At 38.4% G+C, this 25,703-nt stretch overlaps 1 protein-coding gene across 1 annotated transcript in view; it reads right to left on the bottom strand.

The window, feature by feature from the left end:
- Positions 1 to 25,703, bottom strand: part of LOC114648345 (WD repeat-containing protein 26) — a 240,132-nt gene that overhangs the window by 52,085 nt on the left and 162,344 nt on the right. Inside the window, exons 8-9 of the mRNA XM_028797331.2 lie at positions 13,950 to 14,096; positions 192 to 311 (exon numbers count right to left, since the gene is read on the bottom strand). Coding sequence (XP_028653164.1) covers positions 192 to 311; positions 13,950 to 14,096 — 267 coding nt within the window. The remainder of the gene's footprint in view (positions 1 to 191; positions 312 to 13,949; positions 14,097 to 25,703) is intronic.

Consider the following 25,703-nt stretch of genomic DNA (forward strand, 5'->3'; position numbering starts at 1 on the left):
ATAGTGAGTATAAGAAAAGACAGCCCATTACACTAAGCATTAATGAAGATGTTCTCTCCTAAAAGACTATTTTTATTTAAATCAAAATAAAAGGACTGAAACAAAACTATTTGAAAATCACTGTTCACTGACAATGTTTGGTATGATAAAAACATAAATGTGCACTTGTATAGGGACTAGAGAGATCTTACACATTGGTAAAACTGTCCCCTCTGCCCCCCAGTGACAAAACGTTTCCCATCTGGGTTCCAGGCCACACTGGTTAGACTGTCTTCATGAGACTGACTCATTTTCGTCCGAAGCTCGCCAGTCTAAAAGAAAAATACAAAAAAAAAATTAAGATTTAGATGTAAATTACACCTAAATAAACAAACATCTACTGATAAACAATCTGATCTATGAACAATATTACTGAAACATTACATAAATCTAAAAGCCATTTATTAACATGAAAGTTAGTGGGTACTGCAAAAAGCCTGTTAAATGATATTAAATGCGTTCAATAACAGTAGTGAGTCTAATCATGTAATTTCTGCTCCTTGTTACCCTACAAGTTGTGATATAATAAAACACCTATGACTTTTTTTATAATTTTGATCACACCATGGTATACAATCCATCTGGAAATTGGTATTTAAATTTTCTCTTGTACAAAATGGCCCTCGCCTCACATTTATATTACATTTGTCCTGATCTCTAGGATATGAGGTTGATGCTTCTGCTATAGTATCTTTGTGAGTTGTTTCTATACTTAACTAAAACATAACATTTTTAATATTTCTAGCATTAAGGAAATTTTCAGTGTTTTGCTAATTCCACATCTGCCTATGGCTCCCTGATGACTAAAAAAATATTTTTATTTGCAATATTATGCCTTAAATGAAGGTTACATTTGGTCTTTCCCAGACTTACTATATGTACAGTACATAACCTCTGTATTCATCTTACAGTGGTCCTCTGGCTTAAATGCAACTTTTAAATGTGATCTAATGTTCCAAAAACCTGTTTGCTGCCATCGACAGCTAAAATTTTTTACCAAACTTTAGATCTTACGACTCCTTAGTTTTAACTGGACTGGCATGTCATGTAGTCAACAAGTTAGAGAAGACTGCCTTGGTAGGCACACTCCACAGCTAAACACTTAGCTGTTTAAATTTTTCCTAAGAACCAGGAGTCTACCCAGACCTATGTCATTTGCTTTGATTTGGACAACTAGAGCCCGGTGCACCCAAAAGCACTTGTGTTGATTCCGCAAGGACCGAAATCCCCCATAATCTCTGCCTCCCTCTTGGTTCAGAAATGGAGGCTAGCTTAAAATGAACATGCTAAAATTATCATTGCACTTTCTAGCTTTCAGAGATATCAGGATTAGAAGAATTAGACGTTAAGAATTAAAATTTTATCAGGGTCATAAGTTCTGGAAGACCTCAGATTTTCAACAGCCACGTGTTTTGTTAGATGTTTTCTCACCTACAAAATTCTATTCACAATTCAGATTTTATGTCCTTCACTGGGTGTTTCTTTACCATTGTGGCTATTCTTTTTTAACCTTGTTCTCAATTAGAAGCTATGTAGTATCAATGTTTTACGAAAACTCTAGCCAGCAGGGATTGGAGACTGATGTCATACTTCCAAGTGGAAGAGAACTGCTTGACTGTTTTGTGTTTAGAGGTGTGAAGATGCCTAATTAGAAGATGTATTTTATTCTTAAAAACTTTGCTTTTGAGGGAATTTTTAAAGCATTTTTTCCCTTTAGAAGGTTTTTTTTTGCTTGCTTTTTTCCCCACCCGCACAAGAGCAAAATAGGCTGATTGTCTGAAGGAGATTGTGCAAAAGTTACTTGTACTTGTTATTTGCCTTGTGCATGGGAAGGGTGCTATATAAATAAATTGTATTATCTGCATTGAAACTAGCGTTGACGAGGCAGAGCAGTAAACAGTAGCAGATGACAACTGCTAGGTAAATAACTGGTGTTATTGGGATGAATAGTTAAACAGTAACAGCAATTCCTTAGTGGTTAAGAGTCAAGGCATATATAGAATTGGAAATCGCATCATACAGCACTCACACAGTCAAGTGTTAATGCTAGTAGAAAAGTGAGGGCACGCTCGTTCTTAAGGAAGAAAGCATTCATTTTAAATACAGGTAGGCGGCTTACTTCAAAGCAGTAAACAGAAGGGCTCTACAGTTGAGCAATTTGAGCAATTAAGGGGACAGCAGTGTAAAGGTTCATTAAAATGAAGGATTACAAATGGTGTGTAGTGGAGGAAGAAACAAGGGATGCAAAGTTAGGGGAGCAGACAGAGAAAAGTCAAGTCAACCTCACAGAAAGACAAACATCAGGCAGTCAAGGGGCAGAATATTAGAGGCGCATAAGGGACCAAAAACAGTAAAATAACTGTAGCAACGCTTTAATCTAAATTTTTGGCTAACATTTTTTAATTTCACCATTTAAGATAAATTATTTAATTTTAATAATAAAAAAAGATAAAAGTTGATCGAAAGTCAAACTTTAATAATGAGTCCAGTGCAATGGAAGTCCTGTTGGATGTTGGACTTTTTAGAGGATGGCTTGTCTTAAGAGGATGTAGCCAGTCTTCTATGAGGGCTACATTTGTAAGAAATGCCACATGATCAAACACCTCGAACTGAGGGTCACTGAACTGGAGGAGGAGTTGGCTTGCCTTTTTTGAAGCAGAGAATATGTGGACCTTTCTCAGGGGTCCTTTAGAGAGATACTGTGCACTCGTAACATTGGTCTGGAATCTCCTCCCACGTAAACAGGTAGTGAGAGAGATCAGGCATGTGTCACAAGGTAAAGGGTGCACACTGTCCTCCCTGATAGAGAGGTAAGGATAGTTGGCGACTCAATCACTAGGGGGATTAAAGCCCAGACTTGCTCCAGAGACAGAGAGAGACTAGCATAGTATGTTGTCTTCCAAGTGTATAAGTAGGGGAACTCTCAAGAAGGGTTGATAGACTCTTGGCCAGAGTAGTGGTGGATACCATTGTCATTGTCCATGTTAGGGCAAATGACATACAAAATGAAAGTCCAACAATTCTGCAACCCAAATTTAAAGAGTTAGGTGCCAGGGTGAAGAGCAGAACTGACAAGATGGTCTTCTCCAAAGTTCTGTTTATGCCATAAATTAGTCTAGGGAAGATTAAGGAGATTAGGTGTAAGATAGAAGGGTATAGGTTTATAGGGCATTGGGACTCCTTTTGGAACACATCTGAACTGTAGGAACACCAATATGTTGGGAAGGCTTACGAGTAGGTTAGTTGAGGATTGTTTAAACTAAGGAATGGAGTGAAAGGGAGTTCAGAACAGGTCAGGTTTAGAACTGTACATGAATGAACAATAGTGCAAAAATAAAAATATATAATGTAAATTCTAGCCCAAAATTTAAGTGCAGTAACTAACACATTAAAAAATAACAATGCTAGAGATTTCAAAAATGAAACAAGTGAGTTGGAGTTGTATGCAGCCAGGCATAATTATGATATTACTGTAGTAACAGAAACCTTGCTAAATGAAAAAGATGGGGTGGAGTATGACATAAGAGTCTAATGATCTGCACTGGTATTTGGAAGGTTCCCAGTTCAAACTCTGCTACTGCCAGAAGGATCCTATCCTACTGGGCCCTTGAGCAAGGGCCTTAACCTGAAAATTGTTTCAGGGGCACTGTATAATGGCTGACCCCTGACCTCCAAAAGTCATGTGAAAAGACAGTTTCCCCACTGGGGATTAATAAAGTACATCAAATTAAAAAAAAAATAAAATACACATTTTTCAGAAAGGACAGAAAGAACAGAAGAGGAGGTGGGGTTGCTGTTTATGTCGATAGGAATTTAAACACAAGTCCTTTTCAATTGGATGATAAGCCCCATCTTAGTGATTACACTAGGGGGCTCCGCCCCCTGCTCGCTTCGCTCGCCAACCCCTGGCGTTGGGGCATGACAAAGAGTGAGATGTATGAATTAGATACAGAATAGTGTGCAGGTTTGGATGATGCCTATATAAATAAAAAATAGAGTGTTTGGCATAGAGTAATGTTTTATTGGAATATTTCTTTGTATACAACATTAGTAGTAAAGATGGTGTCTTGTCTTTGAATGAGTCTTCCTTGGCATGGATCATTTATAACTTTAACGTCAGATGAACGTCGAACACGTGAGAAGGCAACATAAAGTTGTCCATGTCCAAAAACGGGTTCAGAGAGGTAGATGCCAACCTTGTCCATGGCTTGTCCTTGTGATTTGTTGATGGTCATGGCAAATGCAGGTTTAATGGGGAACTGTCGGCGTTTCAATGTAAAAGGTAAATCCAGGTCAGAACTCGTAAGGTCAATTCTAGGAATGAGAACAGTATTGTTAGCATGTGATTCTGTAAGAACTGTTGCTTGAATAACACCGTTTTTAAGGGTAAGGTTGTGTTGTGGTCATCCGTCTGGGTTAATAGTGTTCAAATATTCTAAGGGGAAATTCACATGTTCATTGTTGTCATCAGAGTCAACTTTGTCAGAGCTTAGAAAGAGCCGTGTCTCTCCAGGAAGTAATGAAATGACCTGGTTATTAATGTGATTAACATTAATATTTTTTGGACATAATATAGTGCGTTTTGTTAAACACATATGCGAAAGCAGTATGGGCCATTGCCTTTTGGTGTCCTGATATGTACTCCGGTAGATGCAAAAGCAAATGAACTATTGTAGGATCTAATGCAGTTCATAAAGTTTTTACTTTCAGGCACATCGTTAGTTAGAAGCTTCTGTAGATATTCAGGATATGAATGTAAAGGAGGCAGTGTAATCTGCCCCTTTTGACAACAACGTGTAAAGTCATTATTTGTATTGCCAGTTGTTTCTTCTGGGAAGTTAAGTGAATGACAATGATTGCAAATGACATTCATTAATCCCAATGAATTTTCCTCAATAGTGGACTCATTATTGAAGGCGTTGTCTGGCGTTGATGTCCGCGACGGGCATGTTTTGCTTGTGCCGTTTGAGTGCCGCGTTGTTGCATGTCCATTATTTGTGACGCGCTATTTTGGAGTTTTAATTGATTCGCCTCCGCTTTGCCAAAAGTCCATTTCAGTCTACGTCGTGCATTGTTTGTATCGAGACTTGTCCGTTTTTGTATGTCGGTCAGTTGAGCTTTCTGCTTTTGGAGTCTTGCTTGCTTGTTTTCTGGCAGGTCATATGCGCGATGTACACGTTTTCGTTCATTTATTCTGTCTATTCGCTCCCTTTTTTGTATGTCTGAGTCGCGTGCTCTTTCTTTTGAAATCGTGCTTGTTTCGATGCAGCACTTTGAGACGCGCGCTGTATGAGTCTACGTTCATTGTGTCTGTCCATTTGGGCATGTCTCTGTAACGGGGTTACTTGAGCTTTGCGTTTTTTGATCCGAGACATTTTTTCTCCCGGAGTTTCCGAAGCGCGTTGTATGCGCCCCCGTGTATTTTTTTGTTTCATTCGTGTTCGTGTGTTTGGTCCCGTTATCCGATCCGAATCGTTTTGTACCCGTGACCGTGTATTCATGACTTGTTTGTTCCTCAGCGTGCGAAATATGGTTAAGTAATAAGGAGGTTCGCACTCACTGTTAATATGGAGCCTTTTCTGCAGTTGAACGGTTAATAGTGCTTTATTGTAAGGAGATCCACCTATGCTGCCTAGTGTGAAGGTGTTGAGATGACGTATGTTTAATATGGACGTTTCCTTTAGATATGTGGCTTTGGGTGTCACTTCTTATTGATGTGGGGGGGGGGGGGGGGGGGGGGGGGGGGGGGGGGGGGGGGGGGGGGGGGGGGGGGGGGGGGGGGGGGGGGGGGGGGGGGGGGGGGGGGGGGGGGGGGGGGGGGGGGGGGGGGGGGGGGGGGGGGGGGGGGGGGGGGGGGGGGGGGGGGGGGGGGGGGGGGGGGGGGGGGGGGGGGGGGGGGGGGGGGGGGGGGGGGGGGTGGGGGGGGGGGGGGGGAGGTGAGGATTGTTGTTGCGCGAGCGTCTTCTTTCTTTTTGTGTTCCAGGGGCTTGTTGAATCCCCCTCTGTGTGTCCCGTCCGTTGCTTGAAGGGTGTGTGGGGTGGTTTTGTGTTCTTTTTTTTTTGTGTTCCATGGGCTTGTTAAATCCCCCTCTTGGTGTGTGTCCCGTCCGGTGCCTGTGGGGGGGTGGGCCTTGCTGTTGTGCGCGAGCGTCTTCTTTTTTTTTGTGTGCTAGTTTCGTGTGCAATGGGTTTCGTGCTTTGCCTGCGTTTGACTACTTTTTTCTGTGCCTTTTCCTTTTTTTCTGTGCTCGCTCTGCCTCATTTCTTTGACTCCTTTTTTCTGTGCTCACTCCTTTTTTCTGTGGTCTTGTCCGCCTCTCGCGGCCCCTCATCTGCTTCTCGCGGCCCCTCATTTCTTGGGGCGCCTGCGCAGTACGTCTTTTTGCGGCTACGGCCCATGGCCGGATGCCCCTGCGTCCATCCGGTTTAGCATTCTCGGTTAGTAATATGGATCTGGCATCACCTATAAAGTATTAGGCAAATATGCCTTATTTTAGTAATGTGTTATAGACAGCCCAATGCAGACAGTAATTTAATTGAATTCAGTGTGTAAAGAGGATTGAACTACTAGGGTCAAGAGTCCAATGCAATTTTTAGTTTCTGCTTTAGAAGAGCACTGATGTAAAGACTAAAACTGAAGTATTACTTTAGTAGGGCAAATTTTGAGCATATGCGGCAAAGTCTAAGGAGGAAGGACTGGGATAAAATATTATGTGTGGAGACATTCAAGGAGCACTGGAAAAGGTTTAAAAGTGTTTTACATATACAGGCAGTCCACGGGTTACATACAAGATAGGGACTGTAGGATTGTACTTAAGTTGAATTTGTATGCAAGTTGGAACAGGTACATTATTTTAATAAATGCTATTGTTGACCGACTGTAACCAAGTGCCCTGCCAATGAATGATGGAGTTTCACGTCTCTCTGACCTTTTTATTATTTCTACTTTATTTTCAATGGTGATGGTTTTTCTCTTCTTTACTGTATCACCAGCACTTGCATCAGATTTGTGTTTCAGAGACTTTCTTGAAGGGTGAAGACAAAAGGTTAAGATGAGCTCTTCCGCACAGCACTGTACAGCTATCACAGCAGGCAGGCATCCCTCATCAGCACGTCTTGTGTACTGACAAGAGACAACTTCCTGCTATGTACGTAACAGTACAAACAGGCTTGCTATTGAGAATGAATGGGAGTACCGAGGGGCGGTTCACCACCTACCCACCACACAATCACCTCCACTACAGTATGCAGCCTGCAGTGTGCGTCCGCCCACCGAGAACGAACACGGTGCGGCCAAAGGCGTGTAGTGAATCGCACACCACCGCCCCCATTCAACAGGCAGCCACCCGAAGCACATTACAATGCTACCCCCCGCCGCCCTGTTCACCCTCAATGGCCTCCGTTCAGCCACAACCGAGTCACTGCTTGCAGCATTACCAGCCGCCCACCGAAAATGATTCGGGGGAGCCGTGTGTAGTGGGCGGGCAGTGAAACGCCCTACACCGCTCCATCCAGCCTGCGTCCACTCAGGAGCAGTAGCTGAGGCGGCATAGTGGGCGGACAGAGAACCGCCCCATTAAGCCTCCGTCCTGCACACGAGCGATAGTGGCTATGGACCATAGGTCACCACTCGCTTGCCGCCGGGAGCCGCACTAGGGACACTACACTGCGTGAGCAGAACAAATTGCACCCCTCCAGCCACTACTTGCAGCGTCCACCGGCCAAAGATGATGGAGCGGCAATTAATGAGGTGCATGCGTCATAGCTGCGGCTTCGTTCGTCTCGTTCGTAAGTCGTAGGTCGAGTGTCTGTAACCTGGGGACTACCTGTAATGCAAGACATGGATAAACTTACATTTGGACTTAGAAAATTAAACAAAAAAAAAAAAGCTGCACAGTCAGTTAATAAAGAGCTGAAAGGAAGTTGCAAAGGAAAAAAACAGCTCTAAAAAGACAAACAGCAGCTACTCTAAACTCGCACATTTCTGAGGCCTTCAAATATAAGAAAGTAGATGACCTCCCAGCAGTAAAAGTGACTACCCAAGTAGGCACTGAGTGATTTGGAAATTGTACAGGGAGCAGTACAACAGGCTAAAATCAAACAAATGACCAGGACTGGGTAATATTTACCCTCTAATTCTTAAGGAGGTTAGTGAAAACAGATTTAAAACCTTGACATATATTTTTAGGAAGGCAACATACATTGGGAAAATTGGAAAACAGCATATATTATCCCATTTTATAAAAAGGGTGACTGGGTAGATCCAAGCAACTATATATAGGCCAGTAAGCTTAACGTGCATCACAGGTAAATCAAAGGAAAAAATTATTAAAGGTAAGATTGAGTAATGCATAGCAAGAAAAGAAGTTTTATTGAACAGTCCGCATGGGTTCAGAAGAGAGGTTTCACGAACATTCTGCAATTCTATGAGGATACAATAAAGGATATGATCAAAGTGGAGCAGACATTAGTCTTGACTTTCAGTAAATATTTGGAAAAGTGCCACATGAGAGGTTGGACATCAAACTAGTAGAAGTGGGAGTTTAGGGTGTTGTGTGTAGACTTGTAAAAAACTGACTTAGACATAGGAAGAAATGGGTTATGGTGTAAAGAATCCTATCATAATTGATGTTAAGAGTGGTTGTTGAAAAGGAAATATAGTATTTGTGTTGTTTCCAATTAATTAGTTGTCATCTACCTAGAATTATTAGTTATTGCGATTGGCCTGTGCCGAGATAGAATTTGGCCAATCATAAGGCTTTACTTTGAACCTTACAGATGTTTTGAGGGAGCTAAAGTATAGTTGAACAAGCGCTATTTGGAGTTTTACACATTGTTTATTATAGAATTATAGTATTACAGTTTCCTCATGTATAATATGTATATATGTTAAGAACAATTTACTTATTTGAGTAAATACTTTATGGTTTATGTTCTAGCAATTTCCTGATATTGATGTTATCTTGAGTGTAGTATGCCATCTAGTGGATAAATAAAGTACCCTGTTAATAACTAATGTTAACATTGACACATTTAAGATTAAGAAACTGATAGCTAATTTTTTTTATTTTATTTTACACTTTCACATTTGTATAACTTTGGAAGAAATTAATAAATAGAATTTGGATATCATCATCCATCTCTGACCAGATGTGCGTAGTGGTTGTAATTTAATCCTGAACCAACTTAATTCTACACTACAGTGGTGTCCCACAGGGGTCAGTGCTAGGGCTGCTATTTTTAATATACGATTTGGATTGGAATATAAGTAACAAGGTGGCCAAGTTTGCAAGTGATACCAAGCTAGGTGGACTGGCAGATAATTTCGAATTTGTCGAATCATTACAAAGGGACTTGGACAGCATACAGGATTGGTCAGATTTGTAGCAGATGAAATTTAATGCAAGTACATGTCATGTATTACACATAGGAAGTCAAAAAATTAGGTTTGAAAAACAATGGGAGGTCTGAAAATTGAAACTGAACTTTATGAGTCATAGTGGACTCCACACTATCAACTAACAGTGTTCAAAAGCCATTAGGAGGGCTAACAATTTTAGGTTATATAGCACGGTGCGTAGGGTACAAGTTCAAGGAGGTTATGCTCAAGCTTTATTACACACCGGTTAGACCTCAAGTAAAGGACTATGTACAGTTTTAGTCTACAAAAAGAACTTGGAAAAAGTCCAGACAAGAGCTAATAGGCTGATTCCAGGGCTGCAGGCAATGAATTATGGGGAAAGATTAAAAGAGGTGAGACTTTTCAGTTTAAGCAAAAGTAGATTAAGAGGAGACATAATTAATGTGTTTAAAATCATGAAGAGAATTAGTATAATGGATCGAGACTGTTACTTTAAAAGGAGATGATCACATCAAGAACACAGGGACAAAGTTGTAAATTTGTTAAGGGTAAATTTTGAACAAACATAAGGAGTTTTTTTTACATAGAGAACCATAGACATATGCAATACGTTGTCAAGTACTGTGGTAGACAATAGGACTCTAGGGACTTTAAAAACTTAACTTGCTTATTTTGAAAGAATCAAGTGGATAGGACTAGCAAGCTTTGTTTGGCTAAATGGCCTATTCTTGTCTAGACTGTTCTAATGTCATCATCTTTTAACCCCTTTGTTTTAAAAAGGCTTGCTTCTTTTACAAACTCTTAAAGACTCAAGCAAAACTTTTTTTATTATAAATATGGATGAACTACGTCTATGTTTTTTTTTTCTACTCTTGGATACTTTTGTCTTAGCCAAGATGAGTCTTCCAACATTCCTCTGATGCTAATCATTTGATTGTCCTAAAGTTACACCACTGCAAACTTGTATCTCTATAACAACACAACTTGCTCATATATTAGGAATCAAAATCTCAAAAGGAATAACTAATGCTTACTTTAAAACAACAAGAATTTCATGAAATAGTCAGCACTTTGCTTTATTAATAAATTCTTAAGGTACAAAAATATTAAAATTAGTATTTCGTATTCATCAGTTATTTTCCTTTCAATTCATTAGCTGGTAAAAGAAAAGGATGACCAGAAGAGAGGAATATTAAGCATCATCCTGTAATAACCAAATTCCATCTCCCCTTGTCTCTCCTCAAAGTTTTTTTGTGTTTTCTTGGTCACATCACTCAAGTGCTTATTCATTTTTTACAATGAAGAGGCAAATAAAATGAGTGAGAACTTTGGTGTTTGGGGACGATGGGAGAGACACTAAGTGATATTAGGAGTACCTGTGGATTATATGTGGTTACACACGGGCAATATATCAAGAAAACAAAAACTATATGAAAGTTCAACTACACTGGGAACACAACCAACCACAGTGTATATATAAACAGATACGAAAATAAAAAATGGTAGCATAATGCAAACAACAGTAACCAGATTCAGCCAACAGTAACAAATGCTCTAAACCAAGGATAAACCATGGCAAATGATTCTCTACAGGCCAAAAAACTAATCAAATGCGTTGCATGCAACATTAGTGTAGTGACAGTCCATTCTTCAAAAGCATGCAATCAGAAGTTGCTCTGCCACTTGCAGATTACTGATTTCTTATAAAATAAGAAACAAAGGCTATTGTGCACTTGCATCCTGAAAAGGCAGAGGGTATTGCCCCTCAAATCCATTTGCAAAGAGCTAAACATCTCCTCTTTGGACAGATGTAAAAGTTGCATACTTTATTAAGGTATAAAAATCCATCCCAAGTTTCTACAATTGATTAAAATATAGGGTAGCCAGAAGGCACAAAACTAGGCCTAGTTTTGTTGAGAATGTATGTGGTAAATTTTGAAAAATCAACAACAAACTGCATTTGCCAGACTGTGGGGAGGTAAATATTTATAAAGTTATTAAACTAATGAAGACAGCTACCAATGACATACATAAAAGAAGATTGGTAGGGCTTATGTAACAAAATTAACCAGTTATACAAAAATATAAGATTTTATCTTATAGTGTGGTACTATGCTCTCATGTTTGTCACTGAGAGAAATTTAGAGTAACTAACGGTTTAGGCTCAACAGTATAATTTATACTTTTTTTTTTAAAAGAACACATTGAAATTTACAAGCTTAGAGAGGTGTACATTTAAAACCCATCCAAACAAAAAGTGCAATGGAATATAAAACGTAATATTATACATGTTAAGGCAAAACTTACTATCAGTCTATTAATGTCTAAACATCCATCTCTTGGGGGGAAAACAGATTTGAAGTTCAACTTAGAACTTAAAGGCCAAGCCAAACAAAAAACTTCTGGTATTAATAATAGTTTCTCTCTAAATCCAGAGTCCTCTACAGTCAATTTTCTTAATTCAGCTAGAACTTATACAGTCATTTGAAAAAGTTTGGGAACTTGCCAACACATTGCAATTGGTATCTTTCCTAGATTTGTGTGTTTTTTTTGTTTAGAATTTTTGAATGTATGCCTGTTAATTCTGTGTTTAACAACACTGAGTTTAGGTAAAAGTAAAACCTGCAACATTGTATTTTTGGCTGTGATTTACACAACACATACAGTCATATGAAAACATTTGGGAACCCCTCTCAGCCTGCATAATAATTTACTCTACTTTCAACAAAAAGATAACAGTGGTGTGTCTTTCATTTCCTAGGAACATTTGAGTACTGGGGTGTTTTCTGAACAAAGATTTTTAGGGAAGCAGTATATAGTTGTATGAAATTAAATCAAATGAAAAACTGCCTGTGCAAAAATTTGGGTACCCTTATAATTTTGCGGCTTTGAATGCATGTAACTGCTCAATGCTGATTACTTGCAACACCAAATTGGTTGGATTAGCTCGTTAAGCCTTGAACTTCATAGACAGGTGTGTCCAATCATGAGAAAAGGTATTTAAGGTGGCCAATTGCAAGTTGTGCTTCCCTTTGACTCTCCTCCGAAGAGTGACAGCATGGGATCCTCAAAACAACTCTCAAAAGATCTGAAAACAAAGATTGTTCAGTCTCATGGTTTAGGGGATGGCTACAAAAAGCTGTCTCAGAGGTTTAAACTGTCAGTTTCAACTGTAAGGAATGGAATCAGGAAATGAAATGCCACAGGCACAGTTGCTTTTAAACCCAGGTCTGGCAGGCCAAAAAAATGCAGGAGCGGCATATGCGCAGGATTGTGAGAATGGTTACAGACAACCCACAGATCACCTCCAAAGACCTGCAAGAACATCTTGCTGCAGATGGTGTATCTGTACATTTTTCTACAATTCAGCACAATTTGCACAAAGAACACCTGTATGGAAGAGGTGATGAGAAAGAGGCCCATTCTGCACTCACGCCACGAACAGAGTCGCTTGTTGTATGCAAATGCTCATTTAGACAAGCCAGATTCATTCTGGAACAAAATGCTTTGGACCAATGAGGAAAAAATTGAGTTATTTGGTCATAACAAAAAGTGTTTTGAATGGCGGAAGAAGAACACCGCATTCCAAGAAAAAAACCTACTACCTACTGTCAAATTTGGTGGAGGTTCCATCATGCTGAGGGGCTATGTGATTAGTTCAGGGACTGGGGCCCTTGTTAAAGTCGAGGTTCAGATGAATTCAACACAATATCAACAAATTCTTCAGGATAATGTTCAAGCATCAGTCACAAAGCTGAAGTTACTCAGGGGTTGGATATTCCAACAAGACAATGACCCAAAACACAGTTCGAAATCTACAAAGGCATTCATGCAGAGGGAGAAGTACAATGTTCTGGAATGGCTGTCACAGTCCCCTGACCTGAATATCATTGAAAATCTATGGGATGATTTGAAGCAGGCTATCCATGCTCAGCAGCCATCAAATTTAACTGAACTGGAGAGATTTTGTATGGAAGAAGGGTCAAAAATACCTCCATCCAGAATCCAGACATTCAAAGGCTATAGGAGGCGTCTAGAGGCTTTTATATTTGCAAAAGGAGGCTCAACCAAGTATTGATGTAATATCTCTGTTGGGGTGCCTAAATTTATGCACCCGTCTAATTTTGTTATGATGCATATTGCATATTTTCACAATGTCACTGCTGAAATACTACTGTTTCCATAAGGCTTGTCATATATTAAAAAGATTGCAAGAAGTTGCTATTTTGAAAGCTCAGCCAATGATAAATAAAAATTCAAAGAATTAAGAGGGGTTCCCAAACTTTTTCATATGACTGTACAATAAAAATTATGAAATGCTTCATTTGTTTAACACCTGATAGTCACAAGTTCTCCTAAACATAAAACACATTTTGCGTGACATGTCTCTGCCGAAGAAGTGGAAGTTTAGAAGATTATTTTAATTTGCATTTTGAAGGATAATGTTTGCCACAAAAGTAAAAGCACTGATATTTACACTAAATATTTGACATTCATCACAAACAAGGTATACATGTTCATATAAAATACATAGTTTAAGTTTACTTACTTGCACATTCCAAAGCCATAGCTCAGAGCAATCATCAGGACCACAGGCTATAAGATAATTATCATCTGGACTCCATGCTAAGTAAGACACACCATAAGCATGTCCTTCTAAAGTTTTTAGAAGTTTTAGCTGGTGAGTTTCCTGTAACTGTCAAAACAAGTTAAATAAGAATTCAGCAAACAAATGTATTTAGTGCAGAAACATAATTCAAAAAAGGCACAAAAAGGTTCTGACATTAGAAAACCATCTCTCACCAAGTCATAAATGAGAGGAAGAAAGCAACAGAGTATCAGGTCCTAGAACAGAAATCAAGAACTGTGATGTTGGAATGCTGAAGTAGCTGCAGGATTTCTTTCAAACGGTCTCATGCAATATGATGCCAGTTGAGCTGTTAATTATATCGCTTTTAAAAAAAACGATTTCTGTGACTTTAGACTTTTAAAGAGGTAACTAGTTTCACATTTAACTCCATCAGCCTCTATACATACAGTCTTAACTTCTTTTTTGAAATATAAACACACTCATTACATGTCAGAGTTGTTTGTTTTTTTATATTATCTTGGTCAGTGCTGAACTAACACTTCTGAGCAAAAAGAAAGGGGGCAGCCAGTCAGGGAATGAGTACCACCTAAACCACTGTACATTTGTCAAGTTTAAAAGTTTATATATACAGGGTGGTCCAGATCTAATTATGCAACTATTCGACTGACAACCGTCTCCCCACCGTTTTGGAATGCAGAGCAGGTGCTACCATCTATCGGCAACAAAAAGAATTTTAAGTGAATTCTCTATGTAATAAACTTAAGTTATAGCGTAATGAAAATTGCATACTTAGAGCTGGACCACCCTATACAAACATACGTATGTGTGTATACACATTTACTTATGATCTCTCTCAATAAATCTGGGCATGTAATGCTGAGTCATATTAGAATGACTAGCAATAAGCTGACAAAACCAAAAGTGAATTGATCACAAAACCTACAAAATTATTTAAATGTTTCAAGGTAAACAGCTTCAAAAATAATGACAGAGTATGCCAAACATGGACAAGCTGCATCAACAGGGATAGATGGGCATTTCACAGCATTATCAGAAAAGTTCAGCCTTAGAATAGTGTTTGCTATAGAAATGTAGCATATAACAGAGTTGGATTAGGTTAGCAAAGAATTTAGAAAAAAATGAGGTAAAGAACCTAAGGACTGAGGGACATTAAGCTGCTCTATGGATCTGAATATGGTGTTGATTTTCTGAACACAAAATGGAAAGTAGTTTTGATGTGGAGAAAAGGTGCATAGGCTTTTCAAAAATTCACTGACACCAGTCAAGATAACTACATGACACGGATGTAAATTCACAAAACCTTGTGTGTGAAATAGTGTTTCTTGGATTCCAACTTTGAAATGAATAAAAGTGCATTAAACAGTTTTATTCAACTATGTCGTTCACTATTCGATTGAGAAGTATAATCATTTATCAATGCTTTTCAGAATTATTAGACATGAATAAGCTTCTCAAGTAGCCTTCTCTGTTCAAAACCCCAGCCTCCACTTCACAAAGCCTCTGCAACTGCTATGCATTCATTACAACACCAACATAACTATACAAGGTACTTCAAGGTACTGCATCATTACAGAAGTTGATAACATCTATTGATTTATATTCAAATTGTGGGGCAGAGTGGTGCTTCTGAGGCTAGGGATTTACACTGGCAATTGGAAGTTGCTGGTTCGAATCCCGTAACACCAAAAGCGACTACTTCGTTGGGCCCTTGAGCAAGGAAGGCCCTTAACCTGCAATTACTCCATCCTGGGTATGACGTTAATCTGCATCCAGCTCTGCAACCTGCAGGGGAAAACCTGGGGGTTGGTGGCAGAATTGGCACTCCAGCCACCATAAAAAGCCTTGCACTGTTTCACTCCATCTGAACTAGTGTGGTGCTGAGGTGTCACCTGTTGCCTGGCTGCACTTGAGTCCTAATGTGGTTTGTCATGTGGTGGGTGTGGCAATGAGCTGTATCAGCACGTACTCCTACCACCTCCTCCACCTCTTCCTAATATATTTATTACTGATTCTGTGCATTGCCAGGAGAACAACAATGTGCATCAATGTAAAACACTACATCCTTTAGAGTTTGTGACACTTATACCACATCTAAAATGAATGATTCTGTTAACATGAAGTAACTGGCATTTTTCTATTTAAACTTTAATTTTTCAAGCATCTGTCCACTTGACTGTCCAGATGCTTCTAAATCACTTTTCCTTCCCTTCCTTCATCATCAGTTTATTACCATCCAGTAAAAATGTTGGTGTTTCTAGTCTTGGTTCCTTAGAGTTATTTATTTTTGTTTTGTATACAAAGCTTGGTTTAATTAATCAGTCAACTGCTACAGTAGTGTATTTGTCTGGCTGGATCAGGTATGAGAGCCAACAGTTATCATTGACTTCTGCCTAGAGAGAAGTGCTACATCTACAGTATACACTGCAGTGTCTGCTTGCCGCAGCATCAAAATAAAAACATAAAAAAAAACAAAATCCAAATTAAAAGTCCAAATTATTATACTATTATGAAACAATCCTTCCCATCAAGATTACTGGCTGCTTCTTTAATCCAATAAATCTAAGAACAGAGTTGCCATATGTGAGCCTGTGGTCTTCTCATGGATAGTCTAGTGGGGCCAGACATGATTTTCAAATGAGAATATCACTTGGGGACAACCCATTAAAAACTGTGTACTGAATAGAGGTGAAATTCTATGCTGCAAAGGCTACACACACAGGGCTTCCTTCTAGAACACCTGCCCCAGTTTCTCCAGTCCATGTATTTTAAACCACTGCTAGGGTTTCTGGACAGAGCAATGGACGTGATGCTGAATAAAAATAAAAAGCTAAAATTGCTATTATCAACTCAAAAGCTCACTAGCACAAGGTAACTGAAGCTTCATAATTAATTTTCGTGTTGTAATGAGCACTGCAACAGTGGAGACAGACAGACAGACAGACACACACACACACACACACACACACACACATAGACCATGGCAGCTACTGGGTTCCATATCTTTGAGGAGTGCCTCTGTCCGCTATGGTATCTTTAGCCATTTTAACTACTGCATCACTATATGGCATAACAGTAGCAAATAGAGTTTAGATAAGAATTGTGGTCTATGTATATACAATGTGGTTTCTTTTGATGTGTAGTCAGAATATGGATGTCGCGCACCCTGATCTGTGCATCTGCTGGTGTTTTGAGTACTGAAATCTGCATTTCCTGCAGCTCTTCCCGATCAGTTCTCTTTAACAGCAGTCCTTTTAACGGAATGTGACACTGTTTACTTCAAATGCATATTCTGCAGTTCATATTTACATGAATATAGCCGCCAGTTATTTAAAGCTTTTATTGACACTTACACATCATCATAATGCTGAACAGCAGCAAGCACCTGTGGCAACATATTGTTCACATGTACTATTTGTCCACTGATGTCATCAAATGCCCAAATATCTGATATACAGCATTGTGACTGCGTGTGTCTGTGTGCGCACGCGTCTACGTGCTGTGACGTGCGAGTCCCCATCTTGCACCACAAAACACAAAGCTGAGTCTCAGTATTTTAGCAACACCAGCTTTATTCAGCTTGAAACAGCAACAGCGCGGTTATTTATTGTAGCAGGATCTGCCACTCTCCTATACACAGACACAGCAGTCAAGCAGGGTCGTGGCCAAGTATTACTGTGGCCTGCGCATTTATAATGTTCCTTGTATTACCTATTGACGGCAGGCGCTTACAGCATGTCTGCGATCTTTTCGGATTCGCTTTTACGCTGAACTGCTACAGCGCTGGGAGACTGCGATTGCTTTGGGACGCTCTTCCGCGTGTCGTCCCGTTGGGTGGAATCCCACTAGAGTTTAGAAACTCACTCACACCAGCCATGATTCTTTTCAAAGTGCAGGTTAATTTGTTTTATGTATTTTTACTTTATATTTTGTATTCATCATTTTTATATGAATAGTTTTGGGTTGTGGAATGAATCATCTGAGTTTCCATTATTTCTTATGGGGAAATTCACTTTGATATACGAGTGCTTTGGACTGCGAGCACGTTTCCGGAACGAATTATGCTCGCAAACCGAGGTTCCACTGTACTCCGTAATCTGTCTCATTGTCCACACATAGTATTGAGCAAAATTCTCTCATGGTTCCCTCTAGACAGTTATACTATACATCTGGCTTCCACGGGACTAGCTCATGGATGTCACCTAACAGTGATATTAAAGTCAGCACTGAAAGACTTCTAAGTAATATTAGCACATAAAACACTAATTGTAAGAATTTTTACCTTCACACAGTTAATATTTACTAAAGGAACGTACTGAAGGTTTTTTGAAAATCTATGGAATTATTATGCTCTGCTTCTGCCTACTTCTCCAGTTGTATGGGAGTGGTCTAGCAGGATCTTACACTCATACTGCAAATCCCAACTTTGTCTGGGACTTAATTATTTTCATACAAGTAGTTTCCTTAATGCAGATTCAATATGTCAAACTAAATAACATGTTCCAGTAACAGTGAAACATCCAACTAAGAAAACTATTCAGAAGTTAAAACTGCAGGCACCATGGAACTCCAGGAACTGAAGTGACTATATCTGTTTATGAATCAACAATTTCATTATCCACCAATGAAAAACAATTTCGTTTACAAGCAGTACTATGATTTTACTTTAATTTAAAGGCACAAAGTGAAACTATTAAAAATGCATAAACAAACGTTTTTGTGTTTTGATACAAATGTGGAACCCTAAACCCTCTCCCTAGAAGTAGGACCTCCAACCTGCAGGGAAAAACTTGGGGGTTGGTGGCAGAATTGGCACTCTAGCCACCATAAAAAACCTCACACTGGTTCCACTCCATCTGAACTAGTTTGGTGCTGAGGTGTCACCCGTTGCATGGCTGCACTCCGGTCCTAATCTGGATCCTGAGTTGGTCTGTCATATGGTGGGTGCGGCAATTCACGGCATCAGTGTGTGCTCCTAACCACCTCCTCCTCCACTGGGATAAAGCATGTACGGTACAATTTTCTAGTTTCCAAGAATACTCCAATGACCAAAAGGTTTGCTTAATTTATAAAATCAGACAAATCATATCAAATAAAAGAAAAAGCTCAAAATGATACAATATTTTAAAATGCGTTACGTTAAATGTTCCTTCATAGGCATATAGGTGTATTTCAAGAAATCACCCAACTCTCATAAGCAGGAATGTTTTGTCACTGAATGAATAATGTCCAACTCGGACCCCAGAAATTTTTTTTTTTTTTTTTTAGATTCAGACTATAGCCCCAGTTTTAGTACATACCAAGATTCTAACTTGTAGCTTTATATGAGACAATATTCCAATTGGTTGGTAACTATTCATTTACAGCATTGTAAATCACAGTGCACACCCTAATTGTATATAGAACTCAGAAGAATGATGGTGCTAGCTTAAAAAAAAAAAAAGTGAATTTAAGGTGTACAGTGGGACTCCCCATTCAAGTTATTGGTACGGGACATTTTTACTCGCATGCAGGCAAGAATTGGTGGTTTGAACTGAGAAATGACAAATTGCCTGTAATGAGCAATAAAACTGTTAGGAAAAAATTTTACTGGTTCAAATGTGAACAAAAAGCATTCTAAAAATGTTTTATGTTTCAAAAATATAATCATAACTCTTACTTTTATGATTTTACTTTCAAGCGTCAAATATTCAAAGCATAGTGAGCAAAAGGAGCAGGCAGATGTGCAAAGGACAATCAAAACCAGCCAGTGTACCAAGACTGAAGACAGACAGGAAAGCCATTCATCTTGCAAAGGTCTTCCTGGTTTTGATTTCAGATGAAAGCATCTGAGCTATCTGAGCCATTTTAGTACTTGCTGACCAAACTAAATTGCTTCATACTGAAGCAAAATGTGCTCCCTGCTAGCAGTAAGCAAGAAATAAACAGCAAATTATGTTGAACTTGTGTGTGAATACATTTGTCATTTTTGTACCTCATAAATTAATGTGCAGTTTACTCAACACTGAATTAACAAGGCTGTGAAATAAGTCAGATTCAACATGCACATGTGATGATTCTTCTAAATGCAATGCACAGAAAAAAAAATAGCCAGGCACATTTAGTGTTTTCTCATTTATATCTCTGAAGCTCCTAAGTGCAGACGTGACTGTGCCAGAGACACTGTTGCACTGGTAGCAAAACTGGGATGCACTTTCCACATCAACCTTAAGTAAACAAAAATGGAACTTAGCATCTCAAGCCAAACACACACCTTCAGTAAATTAAAACATTTGTGTCTAAAGCACATGACTACAATCTGAATCTAATTTTGCAAAGGTTAATCCCAAATAAAATGTAGACTATGTATCCTCATGAACCATAATGCCTCAACTTAGTCCAATTTTTACAACAGAAAGCCTAAAGTAGTCAATTGCCTTGCTGTTTTCTTTTTCTCCATGCAGCTTAGAGCAGACAGTTCCTAATAAAGATTAACCAGTAGGCATATCCCTGTTCATTTCATTAAAATAAAAATCCTATTATATTTTAAATTACTTTATTTGGGGGATTACAGTGCAGCAGAACACCAGTGGGAATATGATTTTAAAAAAAACAGCACCACCCTCAGCTCTAAAGTACATGCGTACACCTTAGAGTTTCTCTGGCACTCAAGGTCATCGCATGCATGCCTTGCCTGCAACGTGTAGCACTCACAAAGATAGGTGTCAAAATTCTTGTATAAAGTTTAAACCAGTGTGCATTTTACTAGTGTATTGGTCAAAAAAATGACTGGATGCCACAGCTTAATTTATCTGCAGCAGAACACCTGATTATTAATGGAGTTGGAGTCGAAGAAAAATTTTGCGTCTCCAACTCCACCAAAAATAGCCAACTACACGACTCCAATTTAACAGCCCTGCCTAAATAAAATTTTAAAATGTTTGCCATGACTTGATTATTGTTGATTTTTTTCACTTTTTGAAAGGTAAATGGTCATCATGCTATATTTGTATACTACTTTTAACTTTACATCACTGTGGTCCACTTGCAGTGGTGGCTTTCATACAATGATTCCAAATAAATCTGCATTTTGTAATGCCGAGTCAGTTAAAAAGCTGGCAAACAGCTTTACCAAGGAACAGTTCAGTTTACTTTGTACAAGATAAGCAAAAATATATTATCAAGTTATACAATAGTTTTTTTTTTAATCTGAGAAACAGATCTGACAGTACTAGCTAGCAAAAGCATTATAGGTTTTATACTGTAATTAGTATTTATTCCTCTTGAATATTTAGGTTTTAAAACAGACAAGTTACTAATAATATATATATATATATATATATATATATATATATATATATATAATCTACACATACACACACACACACACACACACACACACACACAAAGGGGCTTCGCTCGCCCACTCCCAATTATTCTCCACCCTCCTCAGGGCACGCTACACGCCAGCTACTTCACGTATCTGCAGCTCGCATTGTGAAGAGGAGGGCTGAAGACATGCTAAGGAAATGCGGTCGGATCTGCTGCCAGCTTGCTGTGTGATCGACATTTTGCGTGGCACTTCAAACATTTAAAAGCCTGTACAGCAGATGTCCTTTTGTCTCACGGGACATTAAAGTGTCTCCTAGAAAATCACATCTTGTCTCCTTCCAAAATTTTTTTTATATATCTATTATAAAAAAAAATCTCCTGCCCTGGAAAGCAAAAAGCAAGTCTACGATACATGATAATCTCGAAAGACATTTTAAAGACCCGCAAGACCAAAGACACGCCCTACTTACAATCTACCCGCAACACCAAAGACACGCCCTACTTACAATCTATCAAATAGGACAATAGGCAGCAAAACATTCAGTCTTGTGAAGGATTTGAGCACACACAGATGCAGGGCTCCAAACGAAAAACAAAGCAGCGCGGAGAAAAGAGACTCAAATGCGTTGGACAGAAAAAAGAGCAAAAGAATAATCGAGGTGCAAATTCAGAAAATAATGAAAGTAATTATCAGCCCGGAACAAGTGGAATTGAAAAAAAAGCATGTCCAATCCGGCTCAGAATTAAAAGACAATGACTAAAAGAAAGTAGAACTTCATAAAGACGTTTACAAATGTTGACGCTAAACACATGCAGGGCAGGTTAGATATTATGAAACCAGTGAAATTAGAAAGGCTCCAAAAAAAAAAAAAAAAAAAAAAATTAAATGGAGCTACACACGTGGAGAAAGTTAAACGATATGAAAGTAGGAAAATTAGAAAATATAAAAAAAGAAAGTAAAGATTGCAGTAGCGCAAACAAACTGCCTCATTTAACTATGCACCAGTCTAACTTTGGTTTTGCACAATAATTACTACACTATTGCACCTTAACACTTAAGTACAATTATGTGAATAGAGTAGAATTATTTATTATGTTCTACTATACTGTTACCTTTCAATCTAGGACTTTTTGTTAATTTAACTGATATTCTTCTAACTTTGCACAGTTTTTGATAAGCGGATCAGGATGCATTTCACTGCGTTTGTCCTGTATAACTATGCATGTGACAAATAAAGAATCTTGAGAATTTCAAAAACGGAGTTTACCGCACATGCATTTATTGGTTACTTTGTTCATGAATATATATTTATCTGTCTGCTTATTTAAAAAGCTACATTTACACCAGGAGTCAAAAAATGTTCTGTCTAGCCCTAGTACAAAAACCTAGACAAAAGCTGGGTTATCACCTTGGTAACCCCATGTACTTTTGGAACTGTGAGAGGAAAATAGCATAACTTTACAGACAGGAGTCAAATGCAGAACTCTTACTTTTTTACTTTGTAAAAAAAATTTTATTAACTGCTGATGATGTAGATCGTTTTGTCTGTGCTGAAATTCCAAACAGAGAAACCTATCCTGACCTCATTAAAAAGATTCAGCATATTGGAACTCGCAAGATTACAAATATTAATTAAAGTACATTTATTTATTGGGAAAAAAAAAAAAAAAATCACACATTAAGAAATACATTTTTTACATGAAATCATGTGTGTCACAATTATTGGCACCCCTGCTGTTAATAATCTTCTCCTATAACATTTCACAAGATTGGAGAAAATAAAGACAGGGATTTTTTGACCATTCCTCTTTGCACAATCTTTCTAGATTGTCCAGAGTCCTGGGTCCTCTCTTATGCACTCTCTTCTTAAGCTCATCCCACAGGTTTTCAATGGGGTTGAGGGCTAGGGACTGAGATGGCTATGGGAAGAGCTTGATTTTGTCTGCCGAGCCATTTTTGTGTAGATTTTGCCATATGTTTAGGGTCATTATCCTGCTGGAAGACCCAATGACGACCCATCTTCAGCTTTCTGGCAGAAGCCACCACATTTTGATTTAAAATGTCCGGGTATTTCAAGGAGTTCATGATGCCATGCACCCTAACAAGGTTAACAGTGCCTCTGGAAGAGAAACAGCCCCACAGCATCACAGATCCTCCACCATACTTTACAGTGGCAAAGGGGTGCTTTTCCGCATACTCATTCTTGGATTCATACCAGATCCACTTAGATTGTTTGTTGCCAAAAAGCTCAATTTTAATCATATCTGACCAAAGCACAAGGTCCCAGTTGAAGCCCCAGCAACGCTTAGCAAACTTCAGACGTTTACTTTGTGATTGCAGGTGAGAAAAGGCTTTTTTCTTGCATGTCTCCCAAACAGCTTCTTGGCATGGAGACTTTGTGACCCCAAGATACCACTCTTTGGTGTAGTTCCAACAGTGAGCTTTGGAGAATTTTTTACTTCTCTTACCATCCTCCTCACTGTGCGTGGTGTCATGATAAACTTGGGTCCTCGTCCAGCCTTGTTTGTCACTATTCCCGTTGTTTTACACTTCTTTATTATTCCTCTGACTGTAGATAAATGGCAGGTTTAGGTGAGTAGCTATATTCTTGTAGCCATTACCTAACTTATGAAGGTCGACACACACATCTGCCTTACTTGAACGGTATGTTCTCGTCTTTCCCATGTTGAAGAGTGGCTAAGAGCAATAGGACTCTGTCACATCATATTTATACCACAGGGACACAGGAAGTCATTAATTACTAATTAAAAGTTAAAAAAAAAAAAAAAAAAATTTTAAAAACTAAACTAGAAATTACATAAATGCTTCAATTACATTTATTTTATAGAAATTGTTAGCGGTGCCAATAATTGTGGCACACATGATTTCATGTAAAAAATCTATTTCATAATGTGGGATTTTTCCCCCCAATGAACAAATGTACTTCAAGGCTGGATTTTTCACTTTTTTGTGTTGAGAGCCTATATTTTTTTGGGAAAAAAATTAATTTATAAAAAAACTAAGAACACATCTTAAACAGGGGTGCCAAAAATTGTGGAGGGCGCTGTATATAATAAAAAAAATCTTGAGTCGAGACATGACTATTTCCAAGTCCCATTAGACGAGGCTATTGCCAAGAGATTTTATTAAGTCCTACCCTCCTCTCAACCATTTATGGTTATCGGCCCATGCCCATGGTCCTCTCACCTCTCATTCGTGAATGCTTTTGTCAGACAAATGCCTGCGCTCTCGGATCTTATAAATTTTTAAGTTTTCCTCACTTTAAGTTCCCAATAAAAGAAGACTTTTAATGTCCAAATCTTAATGAAGAATTTCATCCCAAAGGGTTATCAACAGAAGAAATGAGTACACGGGAAATCCTAGCACAGAGAAACGAAGTCAAATGAATTAACATGAAAATTGTTGATCAATTACACAGCAATTTGGTTAAATGTGCATCAATAAACTATGCTGAAACAGTTGGCAGTGATTGTACAGAAGATGAAAACATCAGCTTACAATATCCTGTAGAATATCTACAACCGTTAACACCGTTCGTTCTTCCACCGGCCGAATTACTGTTGAAAGAAGAATGAATCGTAAAGTTATTGCATAATTTATGTATGAGTGATGGGCTATGCAACAGGAGAAGATTAGTTGTATTCAAATTGGTCGAACAATTCTGACATGTAAAATTTTAACAGGCGACAAGAAAGGTAATGTTGTACATCATTCATGGAAAACAGACACCATAGGAGATCTTGATATGCCATTCGTATTAAAACGTTTACAGTTTCCCATTAGAATAGCTTTTGCTATGACAATTAACAAATCACAGGGACAAACAATCAAAAAAGTTGGTTTATTTATTAGAGAGAAAGAAACGATATTCACTCACAGGCAGTTATACGTTGCATTGTCTAATTGCTCACTGTAATGTAAAATATTTAGGTCTATTATGCATATGTAACAATTCCCATGAAAATAATGTTTAAATTAGATAGATAGATAGATAGATAGATAGATAGATAGATAGATAGATAGATAGATAGATAGATAGATAAATTGTACATCTGCTTCCCCATACGCGAGCAGCAGAACCGCAAAATGGCTAGCGGGCAAAGCCCCCTAGTATATATTCATATATATTTTTACCCTTTGATGATCAAAATAGTTTATTACAAAGTCTTCTAGAGGTAATATTAATTATATTACATATTTACAACTGTCCTGTGATGTATTATATACTCTCTGCAAAATTTATAAATGTTATTCTGAAATGGTTATCAATGATGATAAAAGTAATCTCACTTGATTTTAAAGGATAAGTTCAATCAAACTTTTTTTTAATATAAATTAAAAAGACAATGCCTGGTCCTGCA

The sequence above is a fragment of the Erpetoichthys calabaricus genome, chromosome 3 (assembly GCF_900747795.2).
Source record: "Erpetoichthys calabaricus chromosome 3, fErpCal1.3, whole genome shotgun sequence".
Taxonomy (NCBI): Eukaryota; Metazoa; Chordata; class Cladistia; order Polypteriformes; family Polypteridae; genus Erpetoichthys; species Erpetoichthys calabaricus.